At 32.8% G+C, this 27462-nt stretch overlaps 3 protein-coding genes across 5 annotated transcripts; 1 reads left to right on the forward strand and 2 right to left on the reverse strand.

Annotated features, from left to right (window-relative positions):
* Nucleotides 1–84: 84 nt before the first annotated feature.
* LOC131666501 (ankyrin-3-like) lies at nucleotides 85–3073 on the reverse strand. 2 transcript variants are annotated; one of them, XM_058939227.1, is made up of 3 exons: nucleotides 2828–3073; nucleotides 2645–2698; nucleotides 85–2565 (listed from the first exon to the last, which is right to left on the reverse strand). In XM_058939227.1, the coding sequence occupies exon 3, from the start codon at nucleotides 2530–2532 to the stop codon at nucleotides 175–177; it is 2358 nt and encodes a 785-aa protein (XP_058795210.1). In that variant the 5' UTR covers nucleotides 2533–2565; nucleotides 2645–2698; nucleotides 2828–3073; the 3' UTR covers nucleotides 85–174. The 2 variants fall into 2 exon arrangements, with proteins under 2 accessions (XP_058795210.1, XP_058795209.1); XM_058939226.1 differs by having other exon boundaries at nucleotides 85–2568.
* A 2500-nt stretch (nucleotides 3074–5573) lies between these two features.
* Nucleotides 5574–6695, reverse strand: LOC131666506 (uncharacterized). Its single transcript, XM_058939235.1, has 4 exons — nucleotides 6558–6695; nucleotides 6327–6485; nucleotides 6072–6224; nucleotides 5574–6004 (listed from the first exon to the last, which is right to left on the reverse strand). The coding sequence occupies exons 1-4, from the start codon at nucleotides 6618–6620 to the stop codon at nucleotides 5858–5860; spliced, it is 522 nt and encodes a 173-aa protein (XP_058795218.1). The 5' UTR covers nucleotides 6621–6695; the 3' UTR covers nucleotides 5574–5857.
* Nucleotides 6696–16290: 9595 nt separating this feature from the next.
* On the forward strand, nucleotides 16291–27441 carry LOC131666508 (UDP-glucosyltransferase 2-like). 2 transcript variants are annotated; one of them, XM_058939237.1, is made up of 6 exons: nucleotides 16291–16458; nucleotides 24298–24789; nucleotides 24860–25279; nucleotides 25356–25587; nucleotides 25655–25880; nucleotides 25939–27441. In XM_058939237.1, exons 2-6 carry the CDS (start codon nucleotides 24361–24363, stop codon nucleotides 26225–26227), a joined length of 1596 nt encoding a protein of 531 aa, XP_058795220.1. In that variant the 5' UTR covers nucleotides 16291–16458; nucleotides 24298–24360; the 3' UTR covers nucleotides 26228–27441. The 2 variants fall into 2 exon arrangements, with proteins under 2 accessions (XP_058795220.1, XP_058795221.1); XM_058939238.1 differs by lacking the exon at nucleotides 16291–16458 and adding an exon at nucleotides 20701–20765.
* The last annotated feature ends 21 nt before the right edge of the window (nucleotides 27442–27462 follow it).

Raw genomic sequence — 27462 nt, forward strand, 5'->3', positions numbered from 1 at the left:
ATGCGCGCGCAGACTGGAGGGAATTTCTCGTCTGGACATGAGCGCGGGAGATTTTTGAATGGAAATACAGTGATGTTTCTGAATAAACCGTAGAAAAGCTTTATTAAACAATAACAAACGCGCATACATCTCATTTTCTCCGCTCTCTATTTTTTTTTATCTTCAAATACGAAACTAGTAAGCGTCAATAAGATCCTGGAGGTCCGCATCGCTAAGATGATCGAAAATAATCTTGATGGAAGTATCGGGCAGTTCGCAGTCACTTAGAGCTTTTAGAGATGTCTGCGCCGGCTCCATCAGTTTACTCCTCTTCAATCCTCGCTGATATTGCAGCTGCAACAAGTAGCCGTAGATTTTGAAGTCAATCTTGTAACGTTTGGTCCTCATGATTTTAGCAAACTCGTCGTTCTTTATGTGCCTCGTCATGTCGTTAGCACTCTTCAACAGAATATCGTACATGGTTGTGTAATTGTCGAGTTTAAGATCTTTCATTTTGGCAATTTCCTTGGCACACAGACCGAGAAATTCCTCGATCTTTGGAATTTTAAATCGATGCGCGTAAAACTTTTCCAGCTCCTGCAGGCATTGTTCATTCTTGCCGCTCACGTGGCAGCCGATGAATTTCAACTTGTGCACGTGATGTCTGATGGTGTAAAAAAACGAGGGATTGGATTCCTGCTGAATCCGATAGCCAGCGTAGTCGAGGGGAGTGTGACTGAAATCGTCCTCGATATTGATATCTGCACCGTAGTCTAGAAGCACAATGGTACCCTTATTGTAACGATTCAGACATGCCCTGTGAAGTGGAGTTTGTCGGTGTTTATCCAACGCGTCGACATTTGCTCCGTAGTCCAGCAATGCCGTAGCCATTTCATCCCTATCGTCAAGGATATTGCCCTCCAGGCCATGATAGTCTATTGCTATGTGCAGAGCTGTGGCGTTATCAGTTTCCGAAGCATTAACGTCGGCTCCGTGTTCCAGTAGCTGTCTCAGCAAATAATTGCTCTCGTAGTTGTACTCGTTGTAATATGGAAGAGCATGCAGTGGTGTAAACTTATTGAAGTACGAGCAAGCGCAATTGACATCTGCATTCGAGTTAATATACAATTTGGCTAGGTCGGTGAACTTGTTGCGTATGGACAAGAACAGTGGTGTTACATTTCTACGTGTCTTGGCGTTAACATCTGCACCCATCGATAACAATTGCTGAGCTAACTTTATCTTATCATGCTCGTAAAATATCAAGTCTCTGTCGGACAAGTGATGTAATAAAGTCATACCATCTTTATCAGCTATATCTATTCTGGCTTTGTAATCTACAAGTATTTTGAATAGTTGTAAACGAATACGAATTAAATTTGATCTTGTTATTTGACTTATTCCATTTGGGTCTATGCACTTGAATGTTTCCAGTACGTAGAACAACGGCGTTCTGTCAAAATCATCTTTTGCATTGACATTACTTCCATTTGCTAGAAGCATTTCAACTATTTCAACTATATTTGCTGGTTTGCTCTTTTTAATTTTTTTGGGCTCGTAGTAGCGAGATTCGACTTGCGTTGAAACTTCGCGAGATGTTTTAAAACTACATTGGCAGGCTAAATGTAATGGTGTAAGCCCACTTTTGTCCGCTACATTTACTAGATTATTATCAGAAAATTCTAGTAAAAATTTAACTAATTGTGTCTTTTGTCTAATTATTGCAAAGTGCAGCCATGTCCAGCTAGTCCACAAAACACCTCTAGCATATTTGAGGCAGAAAGACAAATCTCTTATCATCAACTCTTTATATAACAAAGCAAATGCTTCATCTTCAATGCATTTGATATTTTTTTGGCTGTATACTTTTATGAATAAGTCTATAATTGGTTCGATTCTCTTCTCACATGCCAAACAAAATGGAGATTGATCTATTAAATTTTTTACCATAATATTACTACAAACTTGCAAAAGTAATTCAACTGTTTGCGGGCATCTGCTTTCAACTGCAAAATGCAGAGCGGAGTAGCCAGCAAAAGAGTTTGCATAAACATGTATACAACAGTCTGGATCACAATCAAAACTAAGAAATTGTTTTACCAAATTGATATCTCCAATGTAGCAAGCTAAATGAAAGGGTGTGAATCCATCATGATCTGGAAGATTAATATTTTGATCGATGTAGGCTTCGAGAATTAATTTAATTTTTTCATGACTAATCTTTGTTATAGATTCAAATATACTTTCACTTTCATAATCAATACTTGTGAGCGATACTTGCTTCAATAATAATTTTAAAATATCTTCATCTTGTTTGAAGATTGCACAATATAAAGGTGAATCTTTAAAATGATTCTTAGATACATGTTGTACTCTGCAACCATTATTCAGGAGTAATTTTATTACATCCTTGTTTTCTTGATTCAGTGATGCTATTAAAAGTTTATAGTCAGTCCAATCATCATCAATGATTTTATGAAAAGCAATACTTTTCCGTAGTTGGTTCAGATCTCCGTTACCAACAGCCTCCAAAATACTGGATACCATTGTCATGATAAAAGTGTGAGAAGTATACAAATTTATATCCTTCTGAAAAATCATTGGTGACAATCATTATTGTGGTAAAAAAATACTTTTTACAATGAATTTTTCAAAATTGGCATACCTTCTACAAAGAAATGTAGTTATGAAAGGTTATCGCACATTAAGCCATTATTTTCTGAAATAACATGGTATTGTTGGAAATTAATTCATATGTTACATTTTAAGACGTAAAACTTATACTATTAAATTTGTCTCATTACCGAAATAAACGATATACGAACAATAAACAATCATCAAACCTAACCTGTTTCATTGTAAAGGACGAATGAGATGATTATATCAACGTAATTCATGAGAATAGTAATGTTCTTAATGTTTTAATACTGAATGGTATAATTTAGAGATGAAATAACGATTGATCATATTCTTCATCGTAGCAATCAATCACTTCTTAAAATCAAAACATTGACACTATTATTGACAGTGAGACATTATCATTACAGATATGATCAATATCACCGTTTGTTGCGGCGTGCGCTTGCTGCGTGTGACGTGTGGGTGTGTGCGTGTGTGGTATCAAGAAATGCGCAGATGGTGGCGCCGCTCTATGATCCATAAATAAATAAAGTGGTAAGAAATTAAATTTCAATATATCTCAATAAAAATAGAAGATAAAGTACCGAAAACAATTGTCAGTAAATCGGTAAGTGTTGGGTAAGTAAAATACTATCACACCTATACTGATTACGCGCACTAATTCTACGTATATATAACGTCCAAACAAAATGTATTGTCGTACGCATATAGACAAAAATGACGATAGGAAAGCGAGTGTACAACTTTTAAAACAATTGCTCCTCGGTTGGCCTCGCTGCATTACGCAGAGAATGAAACGAACCCACTTTCCTCTTTTATTAGCATTTTACCGCCAAAACAAATTTCCAATGAAAAATCTCTCGAATAAAATGTGGTATTCAATAATTTTCTGATTATCTACTGTTTCACTAACAAGGAAACTACACCAGGTGTGCCTCACCGATTTTCTTGATTTTTTTATATGTTGTAGTACGTCGAAAAATATTGGATCCGTGCCTTTTTGTTCGTGCTCATTCGGTGATTCCAAGGGGTGAAATTAATTTTAGGAGTAAAATACAATTTTTGAATCATTTCAACAGTTTTAAAAATAAATTGATTGCAAATAATCTTAAAGAGTATAAAACAATTAAATGGATCAGAGTAAACGGCACTTATTATAGTAGTGATAGATATATCAACATTGGAACATAAAATAAAATATTTAGAAAAACTATATATGTTGTTATAACTGGTCAAAAAGTTATTTTCGTATGTTTTGCCATCAGAAACGTTAAGTTGTGCAAAGAACTAATAGCTTATGAAATTGAAGAAACTACAGAGTATGACACAATCGAACACGAACAAATATATTTCTACTAAGTTTTAAACTAATAATATGCTTTTGATTTTGAAAGTGCTAGCTGGTACAGTTTTGATTTGCTCCAAGCGCACTTCCATACGTACTTTATATATATGGATATGATATGTCAATAAAATTGTTCATTGAATAATAAAGATAGTGTTTTTTATTTATTAATATCACATTCATTTTTAATTAATTAGCCAATACGTATGAAAAAATCATTATTTAACTTGCTATTATCTTTGATTTGAATTATTAAATATCTATTAGCTAATTCTGAATATTTATTGAAAATAACCGCATATCAATTACTATTTGTACTACACATTTTGGATTTAAAAATGCTTGGCATTGCTATAATTAAATATTTATTCATTTGAAGTAAATGTTTAGTAGTTCGGATTTAATGCTTATTTTAGCGATATGGCATTTTTGTATCTTATTCATTTCTCTCTTACATTCAATAATTCAAACATTTGAGCATTCTTAATAAATCTAATATCTCAATGAGTAAAAAATATATATAGAAAACACCATTAATGGTATCAAATAACTATTTTGTCTTCTTCAACGACGGCAATATTTAATTAATATAATATTTATTTATGCCTAATTTACATTTTTTCATTTCAATTCTATCTTCGACTAAATATATTAAATATTTATCGATTACTAGTAAATATTTGATTGAATTATATACTACTTTAATAAATATAAATTTTCGATTATTAGACTTGATAGAATTTTTGACCAATTCAATTTAATGTTTAATAAATTCAAAATTATATTTTGAATATATTAAACATTTTATCACGGGCAAGTAACGTTTATGCAAAAGTTTTCATTTTAATTAAACATATTTTGAATTTACTTAGTAATTTTTATTAATTTCAACTAAATAATTATAAAAGAGGATTGGACTAAATTATTTATTAGATTCTAATAATCTTTTTTGAAAATATCACATTTTTTCCTCAGTGTATGAATTTGTTAGAATGTCTTTTGGATTAAAGACTGCACCAGCAACTTTTCAGCGATTAGTAGATAATTTGTTAAAAGGTCTTCAAGGATCAGAATTATTCGTTTACTTAGATGACATAGTAATCTACGCAACACAATCAAGGAACATGATCGAAAATTCAAGCTGTTAGTTGAAAAGTTGAGAAAAGCTAACTTGAAATTACAAGTTAGCAAATGTAAATTCTTGATGCGGAAAGTGACTTATTTAGGTCATGTAATTCGTAAAAATGGCTAAGAAGTGGATCCAAAAAAGGTTGAAGCAGTTAAAGAATTTCCAAAACCAAGGACTGTTAAAAATATCCGACAATTCCTAGGGTTAGCAGGATATTACAGCCGATTTATAAGACTTTGCAAAAATCACTGAACCATTAATCAAACTATTACCGAAAGGTGTATAAGTCGAATGGAATGAAAAAAGCTGTAGGATGAACGAACGACATATAACGATAGAACTTGATGAATTACTCTGATTAAGATGAATGAAAATGTAATGGAAAAATAACAAATTACTAATGATGAAGGATATTTATTTTATGATACGTATTGTAATGAAGTGATAAGATGAATAACGAATATAAATATCTAGCATAATATAACAATGTTTTATTAAAGAAATACATAATATTATTATATGAGTATATCTATACCAAGAGTACAGAAGTTAAAGCAAAATCCAAGATAGATTTTTGCAAGAGCGAAGTTTCTTTTTGTTTTTCTTTGCGAAAAGAGAATGACAATTTGTAAAATGACAAGGTGTGCAAATATTGTTCTTTTATGAATTTTATTTCTACATTATCGTTTATTATTACACTGAATTTATTGCAGAAAAATAATTGCCATACCTAAGCAACGAACAGAGTGACTGGAGGAAGAAAATTACGTGACGAATATGTAGCATCTGACTTTCGCTAGAACAGCGTCCGCCGAGTATGCTTCGCTTTCAACTAGGAAATGTAAACCAGGTAGTACGGATAATGGTAATCCGACTATTTCCGTGCTCATCGCGTGACTTTCATAAGTTCCCTGAATGCAAATTTAAGCAAATGAGAGAAGCATCAACAAATGCAAAGGAAATTATTTGGAATTTTACCTTGTTTGGTGGGCATGTGTCAGACATACCTGCCTCAACCATAAACGGCTTAATAACGGCTTGCAATTTACCTTGACAAAGTTTCACATCCAAATTTATTCCGGTCGGAACCGTGTACTGACCAAATGCTCGGCCCCATACTTTCATTTTAAACTTTATGGTAAATATGATGTTATGTTATTACGTCTTTTTAAAATAGCAATGGGAGTTGGAATTAAATATGACCAATATTTATTTAAAAATCTACATGCATACCCCAATATCTTTTGGCAAGTCCTCGATAATATCTAGCCTCAAATTCATGACACTCTTCGTTTCAGTTTCATAATCAATGTCGATTGAAAAGGTTTCTTCATCGACATAAGTGTAATTAATAAAGTCGACGAATAAATCTTCTATTTTGAGCTTGAGCTCCTGTAAATAACAGATTATGCGCTGCATACTCATTCAAATATAAACACTTGCAATATTATTATTCAAATTTACATTGCATTCACAACTTTTCAATAAACTTAAAATCACAATGAAACTTTGAATTTTGAAAAACATTGGGGGTTTTCAAATATCGAGAACTTGAAGTATTAGCTCGCGAATTTCTACCAAATCTATCATGAAAACTGTGATGCAACTCTGTCCCTGTGGCGTACAAATATCTTTTTTTCGATCTTGATAAATGTGAGTATAATTGATCTATAAAAAGTTATATTCGTTTGATTACTAGTCCATTGTTTCGGTCAGATCTCCAGTCTGAAGATACGATAGTCAATATGTATTATTATACGGCATTGTCAGATTTGATACGTCATTTTTTCATGATCTCCTGCTGCGTATTATTCTTCAAAACAATCGCAGTAATTTCATTCAAGAAGAACGCAACAAGGTGGAAAAACAAGAGGATTAAAGTTTTAATGACGGGCAGCATGAAATCATGAAAATAAAGAAAATATTCATCGTATTATTATTTATTATCCAATGACCCAAAGCCAGTTGTGGGTGACCGAAAAATTTGCATTATACCGCATTAGAAAATTGTAATTGACAGTCCCTTGGCGCGAATTATCACAGACAGAGTGTACGACAGTTCACTTGCAAGAACTCTCTTGTCAATATTCATAATCTGCTACCCTGTACACGTATTCTCGTTAACGTAATTCAATGTTTTTTTCTTAAATGAAAATTACCGTTTGCATTGATCTCAGAAAGTCGTTTTGGTAAAAAATTTGAAGCTCTATGTTGACAATATTTAGGTAGAAACTGCTGCATTCCGCGTATCTGTATCCGACTTACTAATTCATTGTGATCCAGAATAAACAATGAAATTTATTCAAAGTATAGGCCAGCATCATTATATATTCATGAAGCCATGATACTGTTTAATATTTTTGTCAACGATTCATCTCGAACGAGGAGATCATAATGCAAAGAAATGGCTATTTTGAGAAAATTCCAAAATAATTTTTTTCTGATAGCTTAGAAAAACTTGAAGGACGCCTGGAAAAGTGTATCGAAAAGAAGGTTATGTTGAGAAATATAAAATAATTATTTTTCTATCTTTTTATAAGGACCCACCCTCGTACTTTTCAAACGTACAATAGTTTAGAGATTTTATCTACATGAAAATGCGCCTTTCATACAATACGCAGCTTGAATAAATGTTGGATGCTTCGTCAATTGTGAAAAAAATCGTTCGATGGTACTTGATTGAAATGCGTACAGAATCGATTTTATATACCCCATGCAAATATAGGCTTGAAAGAGTAAGTTTTTTCAATGCACTATATCTCGATAAAAAAATATCATGCTTTCATACATATCACGTGATAGGGCTTATATTTTTAACGAGCTTCGGTGAATTGGTACGTCCGATACGCGCAATGAGAAGGTGACAATCGTTGGAGTTAAAGCCACGCATTCAGCAATCGGCTACTACGACGTTTCATAAAGCATTTATGCCAGTGGAGACAGTTTTCATTCTGAGTATTCATGATCGACTAGCGTGGCATTGGAGGATCGAGGTGTACACTTTTTCCGGATTTTTCACTTTTTTCATGAGATAGAGCCTGTGTGCAGAAAGGCACGCTTGAAAGTAAGCATCGATAACACCAAGATACAATTATTTTCTGATGTTTACGAGCATTCATGCATTCTTTCTACAATAATGGATACTGGGGGATTGAAACTTAAGTCAGGAAAGAAAGTTCTCTAACACACTTAACAAACTAACTGGATATCTTATAATTTCCCATATTCAGGGCTAGTTCTTCGACTAGTAGGATGAAAATCCAGTGATTAAACGAGTGCAAACTTGAAGTGCAAGCTTGATATTCATAGAACGACAAAACGTTAACTGAAAGTGTTACAATTCTTGTATATATTTTCTTTTATTATATAGCACTAGTTCAAAATAAAGTAGCACATGATTCGCTTTTGCGCATATTGTTAAGTTGAAATTTTAATAGTACATAGCTATTTTCAAAAAATTAGACTTAAAAAAATCCAGTGATACGTTTTGGAATTCTGTATTACCAGTGATATCTAAATTTTCTACACCAACATTTATTTTAAATACGAAAAATACTATGTTCTTTCACGATATTAATCTGAAAAAAAAAATTTTATTTCCTTCAAATACATATAATAGCAATTTATTAAGAATCGATGATTATAAAAATTAGTTTTTTCTAAACTTTACGTATAATATATTTGCAAAAAAAAAAAGAAATGGACTTTGTTGCTTTGTTGCACGTAGCTTATACAATTGTTTACATATTTTACATAACTTATTTATAGTTACTAACTTCTCTGATACATTTTTTGTCTTAAATATACAATTACTTTTTTTGACCTTGGTACACTTAACTCATTCTTTATTTTATTTACAAATTATGAATCTAAACTTCTCAAGGTTCAAAGTTCGAAATGCGAAATTTAGATACTTATATTACTTTATTGATTAAATATGACCTAATAATAATGAATAATACAAATTTACACAAATGAAATATTTAAATCCTTAAAAACTAACCCATCACATTCAATGTTGACCACCCCTAAGCCATCGACAAATAATTTATTAATACGTGATCTGTAAGCATTTTCATTATATTTACATAATAAAAAAAAAAATATAAGCAATAATGAAATGATAATAAGCCAAAAATTATCAAAAATACTTTCATACCTTATAAATAATATTTTAAGGGTGTTTAAATGTTTACGATTTGACGCTAGTGGAATAGTTGTAGGACATTTTTATTACGATTTGTTTACAAACTCGATAAATATACGGTACAGATCTTACGGATAGGTATACTTTTTGATTATGACTTTTATTCATTCCAAATTGTTCTCTCAAACGGAACAGTTGATAGTATATCAATCAATGCTATCAAATATAAAAATGTTTTTCTAAAATTTAACTTTTTTACGACTTATTAATGTTTGATCTCCCTGACCTCGACGGCCAACAGTAAAAAAGTTGCACAGGTATGACTTATTACTCCTAAAGGGCACACGAATACTTATGCAAAGTGACCATAGTGTGGATTTGCCCATTAATTCATTTCAACAATTGTTGCTCGGAAACAAGTTTTCAACACTGTATTTATCTAATATTCTCGATCATTATACTACTTTTATGAAATAATATAAGATATTAAGCTCGATCATTACATTTTATTTACGAATCGCAAGACTAATCAATTTTTTATATAGTCCAATGCTGTAGAATTCATTTTGATCCTTCTCAGAATTTTAAAAGTAACGAACATCAAGTGTCGCTTTATCATTATCTCATTTATAATGATATTTAGGTCAGCCTATCGTAATGAAATCAACTGAGATAAATGTTTCGATAGCTGTCCTCCTGGGCTTTATGTAATTATTGATAAATAAATAGGCTGGTAAGATAAATGGACAGCATTTTAATTGTCGAGGCATAATCGAGTCAAGTAAACCGTAATATTCGCAGACAGAGAAATTTTGAGGAGAGTGACGGAGCAATTCTGAACTCAAGGAAAAAATTCAATAATTCGTAGTTAATAATAAAAGAAACATTTCAACAATACCGCTATTTTTCTGTGTTGTAAACTATTTGGAATGAGCTTCTACATTGCCAAGATCTACATTTTTAACAAAACTATAGTATTAGCAGAATTAAATATTTGGTAAATATTTTTTATAAATTTACAAACATCACCATTATAAAAATACCACTAAATATATACTATGCATATTTTTATGAAATAATGAATTATAGAATTCAGGTTTGGACAAGTACAGGAGTCAAAAGTATTGAGATTCCTAGAATTGACGAAACGATGTATAAAAATAATAATTATGTTATTGCTAATAAATTTTCAATATATTATCCAAAAACTGCAAATTCTTCATATAACAACGTAGCTGTTAAACTAAAAATAAATAAATAATAATAGTATACAATACATAGGGTGTACCAAAAGTATCTGTGCATTTGGAAAAACTTTCCAGGATCGCATTTTCCAAGAAAATTATTCAAAAAGTTGTAGGGTTTGATCCAAAGAAATAATTGATGATCTTAACTTTGACCCCAAGGTCATTGTTTATGGTCTTTTCAAGATCAACCTTTTTTTTAAATGGAAACCCCTATTTTTTCTTTCGGAAATGAATAGAGCGGGAAATTTTGTTTTCAGATATGTACTTAACTTTGAGTTAAAGTAGACATTTGATAGTGTGACGTCGTGGCAACGACACAGCTCAGGTGCGGCTGAGGCTTAGCGCAGTCTCAGAATTAACATATGCGAATATGTCTAAATTACTTAATGATAATTTCTTTGCTACAACAAAGGATGAGACTCCTCTAGTGGTTTCAAAAATGAATAATTTTGGGTGTTCGGTTTGAACAATTTCATAACCACAGATTTGTCTTTTCCCTTTTGCCATTAACGCGAAGGTAATATCTTCTGTTATCAAGGAGTATATGCGGTTTTGGTGCTCGTCTATTATTTTGTTGGCTATGCCTTCATATAATATCCCGTAATGATTGAATTTGCATATGTCTCGTGGTATTGTTTTCCAGAAGGTATTACCTCCTGTCGAAAATTTAGCTATAATGGCAATTTTAGCCATATCTGGATTCTTTCCCCTAATAATATACTGTTTAACGGTCTTACTAACGATAGATTTCCTTAAATTTCCATCCCTAAGACCCCTCGCAGCAGACAATGCAATGCATGCTGCAAAGCTACAATCTGAGTGGGCCAAGTACTGACCTCCACTTTGAGCACTATCGTTTATGGTGATAGTGCAGTCATCTACACTCATTCCTAGCTCTTCTGCCATATTGGCAATGTCATCTTTGCTGAAGCATGCTCCTGCTAGTGGTGTTAAGAATATTATTGGGTCTGCCATGGAATATGTCTTTTTAACAATTTTAGCGAAAACGTGCATAGATTTTGTGCAAGAAGCAACCCGGCTTGTTTAAGAGACATGTTCATTGCAAACTTAAAAAGCTCTTGTTTGAAGTCTGCATTCTCTCCCTTAAATGTGCTGACGTGCACAACATGTTTCTCTTCATTTTTACCATTTCTATGGACAAATATGAACTTCCATGTCTTGTCACCAGACCCTCTCTTAACCTTCCTTGATTCAGGACCTACTTTAAAAGTGATGAGTGAGCAGAATTGGAAAGCTTTTGATGGCTTATCCTCTATCATGTCGTCAAGATCAGGACAGTGTTTTTTGAAATTTGATTTGAGTTCTTCAAAATCAAATTCAGATCCACTATGTTGCTTACAGAAATCCTGTAATGTTATACCGGTCATCTCGTATGTTTGTGCTAATGAGTGACTCATTGAGCACCTAGGTATCCATCCCTCAACTGTGGTCCCATCTGGTAAGTTGGAATCTGCCATCTCTTATACTTGAATAGTTTTCAAGGCAGTAATATACAATATGTAATATTTCAAGTTCTTTAAATGGCAGGTTGTTCACCCAATGCTTTATTGTCCCTACTGGGATTTCCTCTGAAAACACTGTTGAACTATCAACTGCCTCGTAAATGTTCGATTCTATCAATGTTCTGTAGATAATGAAGTCAGAAGACTCTACAATCTCAGGCTGTGCAAACAAGAAATTGCACTGAGGACAAGGATGCCTATAGGTATTAAACCTAGCTTCGCTTGCCTTGTGGAGCCTTAAAGAGGTATATTTTTCTGATGTTCTGAACTTCAGAGTTAATTCAAAGAACATTTACGCTGCGTGCTGCTGCTTTGGGTATTTTGTTTCGCTATTTCAATATTTTTTAGAATTCTCTTTTCCGGCTTAAATAAGTCCCGGTGTAATTTCTTTATTTTTTTCTCACTATATTCTTTAATCTTCTTTTGATTTTTATTAGGGCGATCAATGCGCTCTATGTTGGTTTGATTTTCCTTTAAAACAGTCTTCTGGTTTTCTGACCTTTTTTTCGGAATCCGTCCGAGTTCTCGAAAACTTCTAATGCAATCTAGGCATTGCTGGGAATCCTTACCATGCTTGCAAGCTAGATTGATATTACTGGATAATAAAAGATTTATCCTATCATCTAAGCTCGGTCTTGCTTCGTGCCTTGGTTCGTTGTCTACTGTTTCCGTATTTTTCCTTTGTATTTCTAATATCTTGAATATGCGTTGCTCTTCAGGAGTGCGTGCTCCAGGTGTAATAGCGTAAATCCGTGCTATTTGCTTCCTTCGCTTTTTGGAGAAATTGCACCTTTTGCCTTGGATTTTCACTTTTTTTTGAAAAAGAAGAAAAACAGGGACATATATTATTTTTTGTGTAACGATTTTTCTAATCTAATCTATTTTTACTTATTTTCTATGCTAAACTTAATTTTTCGAGAGCCTTTGTTAATTTTTCAATTTTTGTTCTTAAAACGTTGGTGGAAATTTTTTGTTGTGCAATTAATTTTTTATTAATTTTCGCGTGCTTTATTACCGTTCTTATCTGTTTTTTATAAATCTTGTTAATTTTAATTAAATCCACGCAAAGATTTCCTAAACTAGCTATCTGCTCGATCCTATTTTTATTTTCTAATTCTAGTTTTGCGACGCGTGCACTTAAACTACGACCGTTATTATTAATTTTTGAAATGTCGGCACTATGATTATTTACCCTATCTATTACGGTTATTTGATTATCTCTTAACGATTGAATATTCTCGATTATTTCGTCTAGCGTATCAACCGTTTCGTGGGAAAAACTATTAAAATTTACGAACGGGGGCATAATGGAAAACAAATTTTTTTTAAAGTCATTCGCGACGCGGGGAGTGGAAATATTCCATTCGTTTAGTCCTACCGATATTGTGCTGCAAGTTTTTTATTTATCGATGTAAACCTTATTATCTATTCCTGAATTGAGTCAGTAATTTTTTTCTTTTTAGGACTTATAATCATTATTAATTTTTTTATTTTTATTTCTTTCTTATATTTTTATCATTTTTATGTATATTTTTTTCACTGACGCAAGTCACAAAAAGGAAAACCCTACTAATATCCTTTCCTTAAAAATTATTTTTATTTAAGGAAAGAATATTCCTATAATTTTTCTTGACAGTGATCCCTCCGGGGCCTCCAAAATTTTATGTGACGTCGTGGCAACGACACAGCTCAGGTGCGGCTGAGGCTTAGCGCAGTCTCAGGATTCGTTGTCGCCAGAACTGCGATTTCTCGCCTAAACTGGCGTGGATCACTCGTCAAGAAATTGTCTAAATCGAGGGGGAAAGTGCCACAGAGCCTATACTTCCGCTCTCAGATTCCGATCGAAAGTCGTAATCTTTGAGCTAGAAGCACCACGGGTCCTATCAATAGTAGTACCCGGGTTTTCCTAATAATATAAATACCTGGAGCCTATCAAAAGTAGTCTCCAGATAAAAAAAGAAAGGGAAGCACGAGCTATTTCTTAACTAGAAGAAAGAAAGATTGAAAAACAGGAAATAAAAATTGTTTCGTTTGCTTACTGTTTTTCTTTTTATTTTATAATACGCCTTTTCTTTGCCTATGCGTCCTTGTTTTAACTCGGTTGATTTTCCCCAGTTCTTCTCGTTCCACTTGGCTGTTTGGCTTCCTGCTCCTTACTGATAGTACTGCTTGATTTTCTTCTTCACTTGATTTTTTTTCACTCTCTGATTTTTTTCTCCACGACTGACGCTCGAAGCTCGTACATCTCTTTTTATACACTCGGGGTGGCTGGGTGGTAAGTCCCTCTCTTAGCGTCTTAGCTTTGGGAGGAGTGGAGTAAGCGATGATGCTTTCATTGGCCCATTTGTCTCTTCTCATTTTCTTCACTGATTTTTCGGGCCCTAATTGGAGCGGGGGCGTGGAGAAAATCGGAGGAGCGAACGCAGAGGTACAGGCCTTGGCTCGTGAGATGGCTCCTCGAGTATCATTCTCAACTAAGATTTATCCAATAAGCGGATTTACAATAACTTAAAAATTATTCTTTTTTGTAAACTCGATAACTTACAAGCTACTTAGTGCTAGGAACAATATTGTATTAAATTTTTCACTAATCATACAATTCTATTTCAGTTTTAATCGGAGTATTAATACAAAACTTATGTAACTTAACAAGGCGATTATCTCCTAATTTCTTACAATAAAAATCCGTTTAACAATATAGTGCGCGTATATAATAATTTTTTTCTTGGATTTTTCCTCTGTTTTTCTTATTTTCTAACTAATCCTAGCTTTGAAATGAGAACTCGATGAGAGGTTTGAGAAGTCATAATTATCCGGGATGTATTGCGATAACGAAACAATTGTATTTAGATAATTTTAATTTTATTTCATTTCAATGGTAAATTTTTGAGCATTCTAAAAGGAGGAAAAATCCGTTGGAAAAGTGGCTTACAGGATGTTAGTCGCAGTTTTATGACTCTCTCCTCTCATCGACATGTTGACACGTGTTAAACACATACAAGGGGCTACACGCTCTTTGCATGCGTTTGAGAACGCTGGCTCGGATGCAGTCGCGGTTTTATTGTTTTTCGGGGAAAAATTCTAATAACTTGTTTCGGTCCCCCTCGCTTTTGAGCGACTGTTCTCGTTTCTCCGCTTGTCTTAAATGCTATACAGAAATATTAAAATTTTAAGAAAAAAATGGTCCGCCGTCACAATAGTCATAAATAATTTTTGTACCAAAAGTAACTGTACACTCTCGAAAAACTTTTGATACACCCTTTATAACAGCTTCCAACGATGACTTATTTATTTATCATTATTACTGTGTTTATGTTACTGATTATCAAGTTTTCTTAAATTATCCTAGTTCGCCAAACTATATGGGATTCACCTGTAAAAAACGCAAAAAGCAATATGTTTATTAAAAAACTTAAAAAGTTTTCTCTCTTGAAATTGAAGGTGTCAATGTTTCTTTTAATGATTTGTCAAATAATTCTAATCAACCAAAGTCATCATAAATTTGTAAAATCTCATTAACACGCACCTATCTCCCTTTTTTCTCGCAGTTTCACTTATAAATTTGAATTCATTCCAGTCATAAATTTATCAGTTCGTTTAATTATTTCAAACACATATCAATCAAAATCATGACGAACTTTTTAATTCTCTCTTTATAAATTTGTCTTTTAGTTTAAATTTAATAAATGTTTAAATTTATAAGATATCAAATGAATGCGTTGAATTTTATAAATCATTAAAAAAATACACCAATTGGTTCAATGAAAACATATTTTCTATTTATCAGAAAATTTTTTATAATAATAATTACTTAGGTTTCATCGAGTCTCGCGACACTTATTTTCAATAAATTCATAGCACATGCAACAATTGTTCTTAGGTCACGTTCTCTTTACACTAGTAGCATAATGTATATATTTGGCGCTGCACAGGCTCTTACTGAAAATAAGCTTTTGGATGCTATGTGTTTTCATTTGCTTACTGATTTTTATGAATGAATAAGGCGTACATCATTCAATTAAAATAAGTTGCAGAATATAGGTATACCTCGACATTCGTATTTTGAATAGTGATCTGATATTAAATACTACCATAGTAAGAAGTTCAAATGTTGTAAATTCATACTTTTGAAATAAATATACCTAATTTGAGCAAATGCACCCATAATTTAAACAAAGTTATAAGATAAGATAATTGACATGTGTAAGTCATGCTGAGTCATAGGAGACCTGAAAGAGATTTTATCTTCCTATCTTCGCGGAGTGCATTCAACAATTTCACGCACCGATGCAGCAGACGACTACTTATTCTGTTCTGGTTGCTTGCGATTGCTGCGATTCGCAGTCGCGCGCAAGTCGGCGTAATAGCAAGTATATACCTCAAGTCGACAGATCGAACTTTGACATCACGTTGACACATAGCCAGTCGAATTGTACAAATCGAAAGTGGTATGTATACAAATGCACATTGCATACGCGCGTGAAATATTCCCTCACTTGATGTGAAATTTTTATCTAGGTGATTCCAATATATCTGAGTAATAAAAAAATTAGATGTACGAGCGAATATAGTAAAAGCTATGGTATTGAAATAAATATCATTAAACCACCCCCAAAAAATATCTTCACTAGTCAACAATACGTATTTTATTGTTTTTATTAATGATAGACGTAAATAAATACAAACCCGTTTTCATTCAAGAAATGTTCCATTAAATAATATTCATTTATTACTTTTAATACAAATATATCGAAAGCACTGCTCAAGTGCTTCAAGTTATAAAAGCACTTTGTGTATGTTTACCATGAGAATTGTTTACAAATATAAATACGTTTTCTCAATAATATACGTCGCATGAGCATCGCTCAAGAACTGTTGAATGACGTCAACGACGACCCAGATTTACTCAAAAGGGTTATAACTGGTGACGAATCATGGGTATATGGTTATGATATCGAAACCAAAGTCCAATCGTCCCAATGGAAGAGCCCAGATGAGCCAAGACCGATCAAATGTCGAAGTTTTGCTCACTGTTTTCTTCGATTACCATGGCGTGGTGCATCAGGAGATCTTAGCATATGGACGTACGGTCAATAAACAGTATTATCTTGAAGTTATGCGCCGTTTGCGAGAAGCAATACGAAGAAAACGCCCAGAATTGTGGAAAAACAATTCATGGCTTTTGCATCACGATAATGCCCCTGCTCACTCATCTTTGCTTGTGAGAGATTTTTTGGCCAAAAACAACACAACAATCATGCCTCAGTCACCATATTCACCGGATTTGGCCCCATGTGACTTTTTCTTGTTCCCAAAACTAAAGAGACCTATGAAAGGACGGAGATTTGCAACGATTGAAGAGATAAAGACTGCATCGCTGGAAGAGCTCAAGGCTATACCGAAAAGTGCTTATGAGAAGTGCTTTGAGGATTGGAAAAAGCGTTGGCATAAGTGTATTGTATCTGAGGGGGACTACTTTGAAGAGGACAACATAAATATTGATAAATAAATAAATATTTTTTCTTAAAAATACAAAGTCACCTTATTTTTTGAACACACCTCGTACATCCTACTATTCAGAATCAAAACGTATTCCCTATGACATTAGTAGAGAAGTAATGTATGTTTCAAGCCACTTCGTAGAGGGTTCAGGTAAGTTGAAACATACATAGGGGATTGCGCATGCGCACGCGTCGTGAGTTGTCAGGGAGTGGGTGGTGTCTATATAATAATAAATTTTTTTATATAGACTGTCAACGTAGATTTGTCCTATAGAGATTGTAAAGGCACGACGCTGTAGAAGTTGGTAGGGCGCTTGGTAAACTATATACATACTGGCTAGGTGTGGTTTGAGGTACGCTCGCTACGGAGAGCGGTAGTGTCTCTAGCTTGCTAAGCTATATACGAGGTGTGTTCAAAAAGTAAGGGGTGACTTTGTATTTTTAAGAAAAAATATTTATTTATTTATCAATATTTATGTTGTCCCCTTCAAAGTAATCCCCCTCAGATACAATACACTTATGCCAACGGTTTTTCCAATCCTCAAAGCACTTCTCATAAGCACTTTTCGGTATAGCCTTGAGCTCTTCCAGCGATGCAATCTTTATCTCTTCAATCGTTGCAAATCTCCGTCCTTTCATAGGTCTCTTTAGTTTTTATAGTAGAGGGAGTTTGCGTAGAACGTATAGCATGGTTGCTGTTCTCTATTTAAGCAAGTGCTACAATTGATTATTGCGGTATAAATTTCATTTATCATTCAACCCTATTATTAATTTGTTGTTCAATTATACATTAAATATAGAGCAGTCTCTTTTTTAGTAGTCGACATAGCTATTTCGAAATATTTAGATCAATTTTCAAATGTATTACTATTTACTTCATCGATACCTCCGAGTTTGGATTGCTTCTATCTATCTTTAATCCATGTAAACAATTTTTGTGCATTTGTAACGGCACGTACAAAGTTAGCTCGACAACCGTAATGATATATACACAACGTTTTTAATGGCAAAGGTAATTCTCTCAATGGTGGACATCTTATATCACTTTCAAGATCCAAAATTTTTCGATAAAAGGAAAAAAGTTTGTAATTAATAATGGTTTGAATATCTGACAACAAATCATTTTTATATTTACTTTTTAGGTAATATTTTTCGTAACTATTGCTCCCTTTGGAATCCTTTTACATAAATATTTTTAGAATTATATAAATGATTGTTCAATACACATGGTAAAATTTTATATGGTATAATACCAGATCTCTATAATATACCAAGATGAAACATTTCTAAAAATTTATTCACTTTACGACATGTGATAGGAAATTTAAGTCAATGATCGATGATTAAAAGAAAAGCACAGTTGGACAAGTATCACTATCTAAAGGTAAATAGGCCAGTTCTTTACATATAAAAGACTTGTCTGAACCTTGAAAGCCTTGAATATCTAGTACGTAATCCATTTGAAAAAATGAAGAAGTTAATGTGAACTCTACCAGATACCAAACCTGTTATGAGAGTACATGCATGTGTTTATTTTATATAAAGCCGATACCTTATCACCATTCGAAAGTAGAGGGAGTCATAGTCACCATAACCTGCCCCCTGAGTGATATAGTATGATTATAAGTATTTCATTTATCACATTAATAATGGATATATTTTATTTCTTTTTATTGAAAAGCAATGTGTACATTGGTTACAAAATGTCTTGTTAATTTTAAATAATTTTTGATATTACCACTAATAGAATTATGTTGTACAATACGATCGCGTAATATTAAGCAGTAGGCCGTAGTATCTTCAAGAAAATCGACTGGTGCGCTTTTTAATATTTCACTTTGTTTGGAGCAGTCTATAACTATTAGCGGTACTTCATTAATGAAATCTTTTTTATTGAGTAACGGCTCGTTTTCTTTACCATAGTAGGCATTTTGAAAATTAGTATACATATCGTAGAGAACAGCATACTGATTTTGATTGATGTTCAAATTGAGATTTCCATATGGATAGCATTGTGAATTGAGAAATAGCTTAACATTACTAATGTTATAGTGATCAAAATTACTAGAAATAACGCTCGCTAAACTTTTACGTTTAGTTTGAAAAACTAAAATAACAAAGCAAGGATTTTCCAATTGATTGGAAGTCTTAATACTCCAAACATGCTTTGATGTACGAGATAATTTTAGAAACTCATACATTTCCCAAGTACGATAACTTATTGAAATTGCACGATCTCATCCAATCTGATTGAGTAATTTGATTTTTTCTTTGACCGCAACGCAACCATCACATATGGCATCAACCATTCAATCTTAGTTAAAGTAATTTTTTATTTTTCTGAAGCAGTAAGATTCCCTATTGGAATGCTTGAAATGGCATTCAAATTATCTCTTGATCTTGTGGGAATAAGTTCATGCTTGACATTGACTACAATTTTAAAAAGCCCATTAACATACTAAGAGGAAAAGTCACGTCAAAATAACCTAGAGCATTACATATCAAAACTTCGTTGTTATTACCATTCCAATATGAATTACTCATTTTGCACTTGTCAGCTGACTATAATCGTGCTTTTTGTCAGTTCGTATTAGCTGACGTTACGAGTATATCGGACATCAAATGCAATTACTTATCAGTTTTCACTCAATTCAGTATTTTTTACTTATTGACATCATTGAGAACGATTAGCGGTCGTCCGCCGCATACTAGAGGATTCGTCAGGAAAAAGCATTCACCTAATTTCCACGTGTGTTGTCGTCGTTACCGTAACGTTTTACGACTGCGAATTGTAAATCGGACATGGTAAACAACAATAGACGAAACGATAAACTTTTTACACGATAGCGTTCAAAGTCGTAATCAAGTCGATCTGTGGTTGTTAAGAGGATGACGAGGTAAATTTGAGCTCCGGAAAAAAACCATTACGCTCTAATAATTTACAGCTCATATGAAATATCTGAGTTATCCTGCCTGTAGGAAGATTGTAACGGGTGGTTAAAGAAATAAACTATTTAACGTCTGGTATACTCGGTACTGATGCGCACACGTTTAGCGCAGCTGAAATAAGCGCGTATTCACGAAGCAAAAAGGAAGATGAAAAAATTCGAATTACAGGTTTACTACTGTGAGCGTGGATTAGTATAGGAAGTTAATTAGGCGAACATAAGCGTGACACGAAACAAAGTACCAACAGTCAGTTTATTTATTCAGTGCTGATGTTCGCTGCGTCTCTCGACGGACACGCTGTGCCGGTTGGTCACCATTCTTCACTTTCACGATCACGCGCGAGAATTGGCCGCAATAAACGCGTGACAAAGAGACTTGGGCGAGGAAAATAAGACCAGCAGAAGAACAAGAGAAGACTCGATTCTTTTTTTTTTCTATTTGTCGATGCTATGTGTATCAATAACTTTGCCTAGCCGGGTGCCACTCTTCATCTTCCATCGCGCGACCGCCTGCTTGACTCCTCCATGCGCTCCCGAATTTTCGTTCAGCCTCTTTCACGCTCGCGTTCGCTATTTTCGATTACGGTCGCTTCATAATCCATTAAGGCCCAGGCCAAAACTGACAGTGATAGCATCCAACTATCTACGCCATCCTTTGCATAATCGAAAAAAAAATACCCGTATTTTTTCTTTTGTCATTTGTAATCGTTTATAAAAAATTATTTAAATAATTTGTCATACAAGTCATTATTTTAAAAAGGCTGATTGCAGCAATCAGTTCTGCGGAAAAAATCACGAAGAAAACACAAATATCAAATTTTTGTTGTAAGATGGTGTAATTAGTTTTTAAAACTAATGAATTGTATAATTATTTACTTAAATACATTTTTATAAACAATTACAAAAAAAAAACACGGGTAATTTTTTTTTGTGATTATGCAAAGGATGGCATAATTAGTTGAATGCCATCTGGCTTAAATTTCGCTTGAAATTTGACACGATCTATTCTGACATTTATTGTTCACTACCGTTTCATACCAACAAATTGACCTTCGAGAAATAACGTAATAGAAGTTTTCCTCGTGATTTTTTTCTTAGAATCGATTGCTGCAATCAGTTTTTAAAAATAATGACTCACGACAATTTGTTTAAATAATTGTTTGTAAACGACTGCAAGTGACAAAAGAAAAATCACGGGTATTTTTTTTCAATTATGCAAAGGATGACGTAGTTAGTTAGATGCTATCACTGCCAGTTTTAGCCTGAGCCATTAAGGGTTCATATATGCGCGTACATTAACACATATTTATTTGTTGAGTGATATAATGTTAAATAATATTTTATTCTTTAAGAAAGTAGTATTTTATTTTTCATGTTCAAAAGAGAAGCATTATGTTAAAAAAATAAAATAAAAAAATTAGTGTAGAATGAAATCGTATAGAAACGATATCTGTACGGAATAAATCTGGCCACAATTTTGGAAAACTAATATCCATGTAGCGGTACACAAAAGCTATGATTTTGTCAATTTTGTTTCACTAATCTAGTGTAATTAATAATGTTTTAATAACTATATGTCGTCTGTAAAAATATTTAACGTAAACAATTAGCTTCCTAAGTTGACTCTTACAAAAGAACATCTTTAAAGTCTTTTTTCAAGTGAAGAAGTCTTAACAGTACTTAATTACTTTGTCAAAGTTGATTCTGTTTATCTAGATATATATGTCAAAAATAACGTTATTCATCCTTAACTTAGTCACATCAATAGCTTGCGTCAGTAGCATTCACCCATTGACGCCGAAACTTGAAAAATTTTACGTTAACTTTGTTGTTACATTTACAGTGAAAAAGGGTTATGTAAATGTTTGCAATAACGTTTCTATATATTTTTGAAGTTGTTCTATAAAATTCCGTGGTCAAAACATTTTTTTGCTTACAAAGAATTTCAATGTTAAAAAAAATACTATTGAAAATTTAATGAAAAAAATATTTATAAACCAAATTTTATTTTAAAATCATTAATTTTTACTCAAAAAGTGTTACATTTTACAACAAACTCCTGAAACTTTCTATTCTAAATATGATCTTTAAAAAAATTCAACATGAAAGTGTAAAAATAGCGGTTTTTCGTAGTAAATTTTTGTTTGTTTAATATCTTAGCCAATATAAGTTACTGCTTCACTATGCAAGGGTGCACATGGTGATTTTTTAGTTTTTAAGATTGCTGATTATGAATCTAAAGTTAGATTTGCAAAATTGACTTTTTAAACATAATTTTTTTAAACAAATTATTGCAAAATTTAAAATATTTGCAAGTACACGTTCTTACAACGGTTTTTGTAGTTGCTGATTATGAATCTAGCGATAAATTTTGAAATATGTAAATTACATTTTTTTTCAGTTATGTTTAAAATTTACTCTCAGTAACCAAAAAAACTATTTTAAATATGTGCGTCTTACAAAAACATTTAATTTTGCAAAAATTTATTTAAACAAAGTATTTAAAAAAGTCAATTTTGCAAATCTGACGTCAGATTCGTAATTAGGGACATAAAAAACTAAAAAATCACCATGTAACATCCTTGTAAAGTGAGGCAGCGACTTAAATAATATATCAAACAAATAAAAATTAATTACCAAAAACCGCCATTTTTATAATTTCATGTTGAATTGTTTTTTCAACATATATCTCGAAAGCTTCGGAAGTTTGTGCTAAAATGTGAGACTTTTTGAGTCAAACTAAAGGATTTTAATATGAAATCTAGTCTTAAAAATTTTTTTCTTTAAATTTGTACTTTTTTATAACGCAATGTTGTATTTTTCTGTAAAAAAAAATTATTTTATCACAGAATCTTATAGAGCGATCTCAAAAATATGTGGAAATGTTGTTGCAAACGTCTACAGAACCCTTTTCCAATGTAAATGTAATAACAAATTTAACGTAACATTTTCGAGTTTTCGGTGTTAATGGATTAATAAATAACATTCTAGTAAAAATATTGAGTAACTCAACTAATTTTCTCATTCTCTTGAAGTACATATAAATTGGTTTAAAAAACAACATCATCATAACAATATTATTAAGGATATATTGTTTATTCTTTTGACGTAAAAAGGTGAAAAATCACATTCAAATATGCCCTTTAATGGTTCAAAAAGTAAATTAACGAAGACTGTTCCGTCCCATCTACCACATATACCATAAAACATTGCCTTTGTCAAATGTTTACTCTTTTCAAACAGAAACAATAGCTCGTTGTCGAATATTTATAAAACATTTTTTTAATCCCGATTCTTCAATGTTTCTACAATTTCCAGATAAGTTTTGCAAGTTAAAACTCGAGACGTCACGCTAATAAGTAACTTCAAAATTTCAGCACATCTATCCAAGCTTCCTTCTAATATCACCAATTTGTCAAGGTAGCTAAAGGATTCAAGATGTTTGAGATAAAATTAACGTATTGTCAGCACATTACACGTGTACGTACAATACGCGAATTTAAGGAAGTTATTATTATGAGTTATGAAAGTTATATAAAAAGGAAATTATTTTATTTTTATCAAGACAAAGCTTTCATTACGAGGAAGCAATATTGAGCTCCGAATATCGAAATCTATAAAACGTCTTCATTTGATAATTGTTGATGTCGCTTTGTAATCATTGATGCTTATTTATTGTTGACTTTGGGTAAATGGCCAGTGATAATTTGAAGAATAATGAAAAAATATAATATTATATGAAAGCTTGAAATTAATCAAGTATAATCAAATTCACGAATTTTATCCATGGAAAGTAAATTCATATATGAATATACTTAATACACAACTATAATTTCAGGTGAAAACGAAGTTGTAACAAAGAAGAATTTGCCAATAAAAATTGTTCTTTATAGTTTTGAAAATGTTACTATCTGCAAAATCAACTACCTTGGGATTGATAATGATATGGCTATGTTGCACTGTTCAAACGAGCAATGTATTGCGAATTTTGGGCATCTTCCCATTCCAAATGAAAAGTCAATTTGTAATGGGCGAGGAGTTGTTAAAGGCTTTAGCAGCAAAGGGTCATCAAGTGGATGTTTATAGTCACTTTCCCTTGAAAAATCCAATACCGAATTATAATGATATCAGTTTAGAAGGCACATTACCAGCTCTAACCAACAATGTTACCATCGAAGCAGTGACATCAATACCAGATACTGTTCAGTTAATGGACTCTTGGTATCGTGACCTTTGTCATCCTATATGTGATTTATTGAGGATGCCACAATTTCAAAAACTTATCCGTGACCCACCAAAGGATCCACCATACGATATTATCATTATGGAGGTACGGTCTACGTAACTTTTCTCAAATTGCTTTGTTAATTAATATTATCTATACTCAAATGTTTTTGCAGTTTTCTATGACTCATTGTTTCATTCCATTCGGCCGCCATCTGAACGTCCCAGTTATAGGAGTCCAGGCATTGCCACTCTATCCATGGCAATATGATGCCTTTAGAAATCCAGTAAATCTAGCCTCCGAGCCGAATTTCGTAACGTCCTATTTTAATCCTATGTCGTTTCCAGAAAGAATCGGCAATTTTATCACACACAATCGTTTAATACGATTAGCACACAAGTACTCTGACATACAAAACAACTACATCTTGAAATACTTTGGGGAAGGATTTCCGCACGCGGCAGATCTGCTCAAGGACGTTGCTTTGATGTTTGTCGTCGAAGATTTCTCTCTGTTCGGGGCAAAAGCCTTTATGCCCAAGATTGTGCCCGTTGCTGGACTGCACATTGCGAACCAAAGTGAAACTTTAGCAAAGGTAATATTTTTATTTCATTATCCCACGAGACGCTGCATTCGATCTGTATGCCTCGCGGCTTGTACATTGATTGCAGCAAGTGCAGGAATGGCTCGACGAAAGTACGAACGGCTGCGTTGTATTCACTTTTGGATCGATGATCAAAATTGAGACTCTTCCCAGACACATAATCGAAGCGTTCTACAAGTCTTTCGAAAATATCGCACCGGTCCGTGTGCTTATGAAAATTGCAAAACCAGAACTGTTACCGGCTGGTCTCCCTTCCAACGTTCTTACGCAAACCTGGCTCCAGCAAGGAGCTGTGCTGAGTAAATATACGTTCTTATTGGTGTTTGCTTTCGATGCGCCCCTTTGATTTTTACGCAATTTTTCAAGAACACGAAAACACAAGAGCCTTCGTGACGCACGGCGGTCTCATGGGTACCCAAGAATCAATTTACTACGAGGTGCCAATGATTGGTATCCCAATTTTTTTCGATCAGCACTACACTCTCAACACGTATGCCAGTAAGAAAATAGCTATTAAATTGCCGTTGTACGAAGTGACCGAAGCAACCTTCACGCACGCTCTGCGGCAGATTTTGCAAAATCCTAAGTACAGGTAAGCGTTCTAAAAAGTAGTTTGGGATTCGCGCAATAATGCATCGATTGTTTGCCAGGGAAAACGTGCAGAAAGTTAGTAGACAGATGAAAGATCGACCAGTAAGTGTCATGGACACCGCGTTATTTTGGGTACAGTACGTACATCGACATGGGAAAGATGCACTAAAATCGGCATCCGAAGATATGCCATGGTGGCAAGTTTCGCTCTTGGACGTTTATGCTAGCCTGGTAACTTTATCGCTTCTAGCTGTATTTATTTGTATACAACTACTTAAATTGATTTTTAAAATTCTTATTTCTTCTACGAGAAAATCTAAAACAAGTGAAATCAAGAAACGCAATTAGAAACAAATCGGGTAAAGGTGTTAGTTCATAAGAATTAAATGTGTTGGCAAACTGCGATTTTTCATTTGCTGTTTAGATAACCATTTTCAATGTCAGCTAGTGACACTACAGGAAAAAGTTCATAAATTTGATGCATACTTGAATGAATTATTTCTTATTTCAAGAGCAATTATTCTCATTTTGTTGTACATTACAACATTTCAAACTTAAAATGGAAACAATATTTTCAAAGTTGTTCTCTATAAATAAATATATTCTTTTTGATCATAGAAGAAAATAAATTTTATTTTTAGGATGACGAATAATAAACAAACATAGTAAAATACAATTTAAAGCAATTGAAACTTAAACGAATAATAACTAAATTGGACAATAGTGACGTTTAAAATATTTATTAGTATTTTGTGTTTACTTTTTTGTGTTAAGCGTCCAAATGACGAACAAATAATTGTTAAAAAGAACAAATCAATTTATAATCTATTTCCAAATTCTTTTACTTATTTTTCACCTCAACAGCCTGTCGTTCAACTGTTTTAAATACTCCGTGAAATATACCTACTATATACATAAACAAACGTAAACACTCTAAGATAACATTTGAAATATTCTGAATTACTAGGACGTTTCTAACGCGCCTTTGCAATGTTAAAACGTGATCCTATTCTTACAAGGATAGCTGTGAGCCCGAAAGATATTGTCTTTCGTGCACACGGTCACAATAATCGGACGGTTATTGTTTAGGAACGCTTATTTTTTCTAATTTCAATAAATTTTATTAAATCGAATAATAAAACAACTCAACAAGAAATAATGATTTGAGCGAAACAAACACACTTACAATTTATTTTCGTAGCAAAAGTTAAAACATTTCAATCGTAATTTAAATAATACTATTGTTAAACAATATCTATTGTATACACAATAGATTGTGTATAAAATATTTATATCGTTTCTTTTACCGATTATTATTTTTATTCAAATTTCATCTGCAGTTGTTATAGGAAAAGTGTAATTGTGAGATATTTTAACAAGAGAGAGATAATCTACGCTACGTATTGTATTAGCTACCAATATAAATTCATTAAATATTATTATTAAGGCTCATGATGTTTTTTAGCCTCGGAATTCATATTTAAAAGCATATATTTTGAACTGATATTTATTATCTTGTAACGAATGTAATTGTAATAAATATACCTTGTAATAAATATTCATCTGAGCCAATTTATAGTATT

Source organism: Phymastichus coffea, unplaced genomic scaffold (genome assembly GCF_024137745.1).
Source record: "Phymastichus coffea isolate CEN01 unplaced genomic scaffold, Cenicafe_Pcof_1.1 PCOF00059, whole genome shotgun sequence".
Lineage (NCBI taxonomy): Eukaryota > Metazoa > Arthropoda > Insecta > Hymenoptera > Eulophidae > Phymastichus > Phymastichus coffea.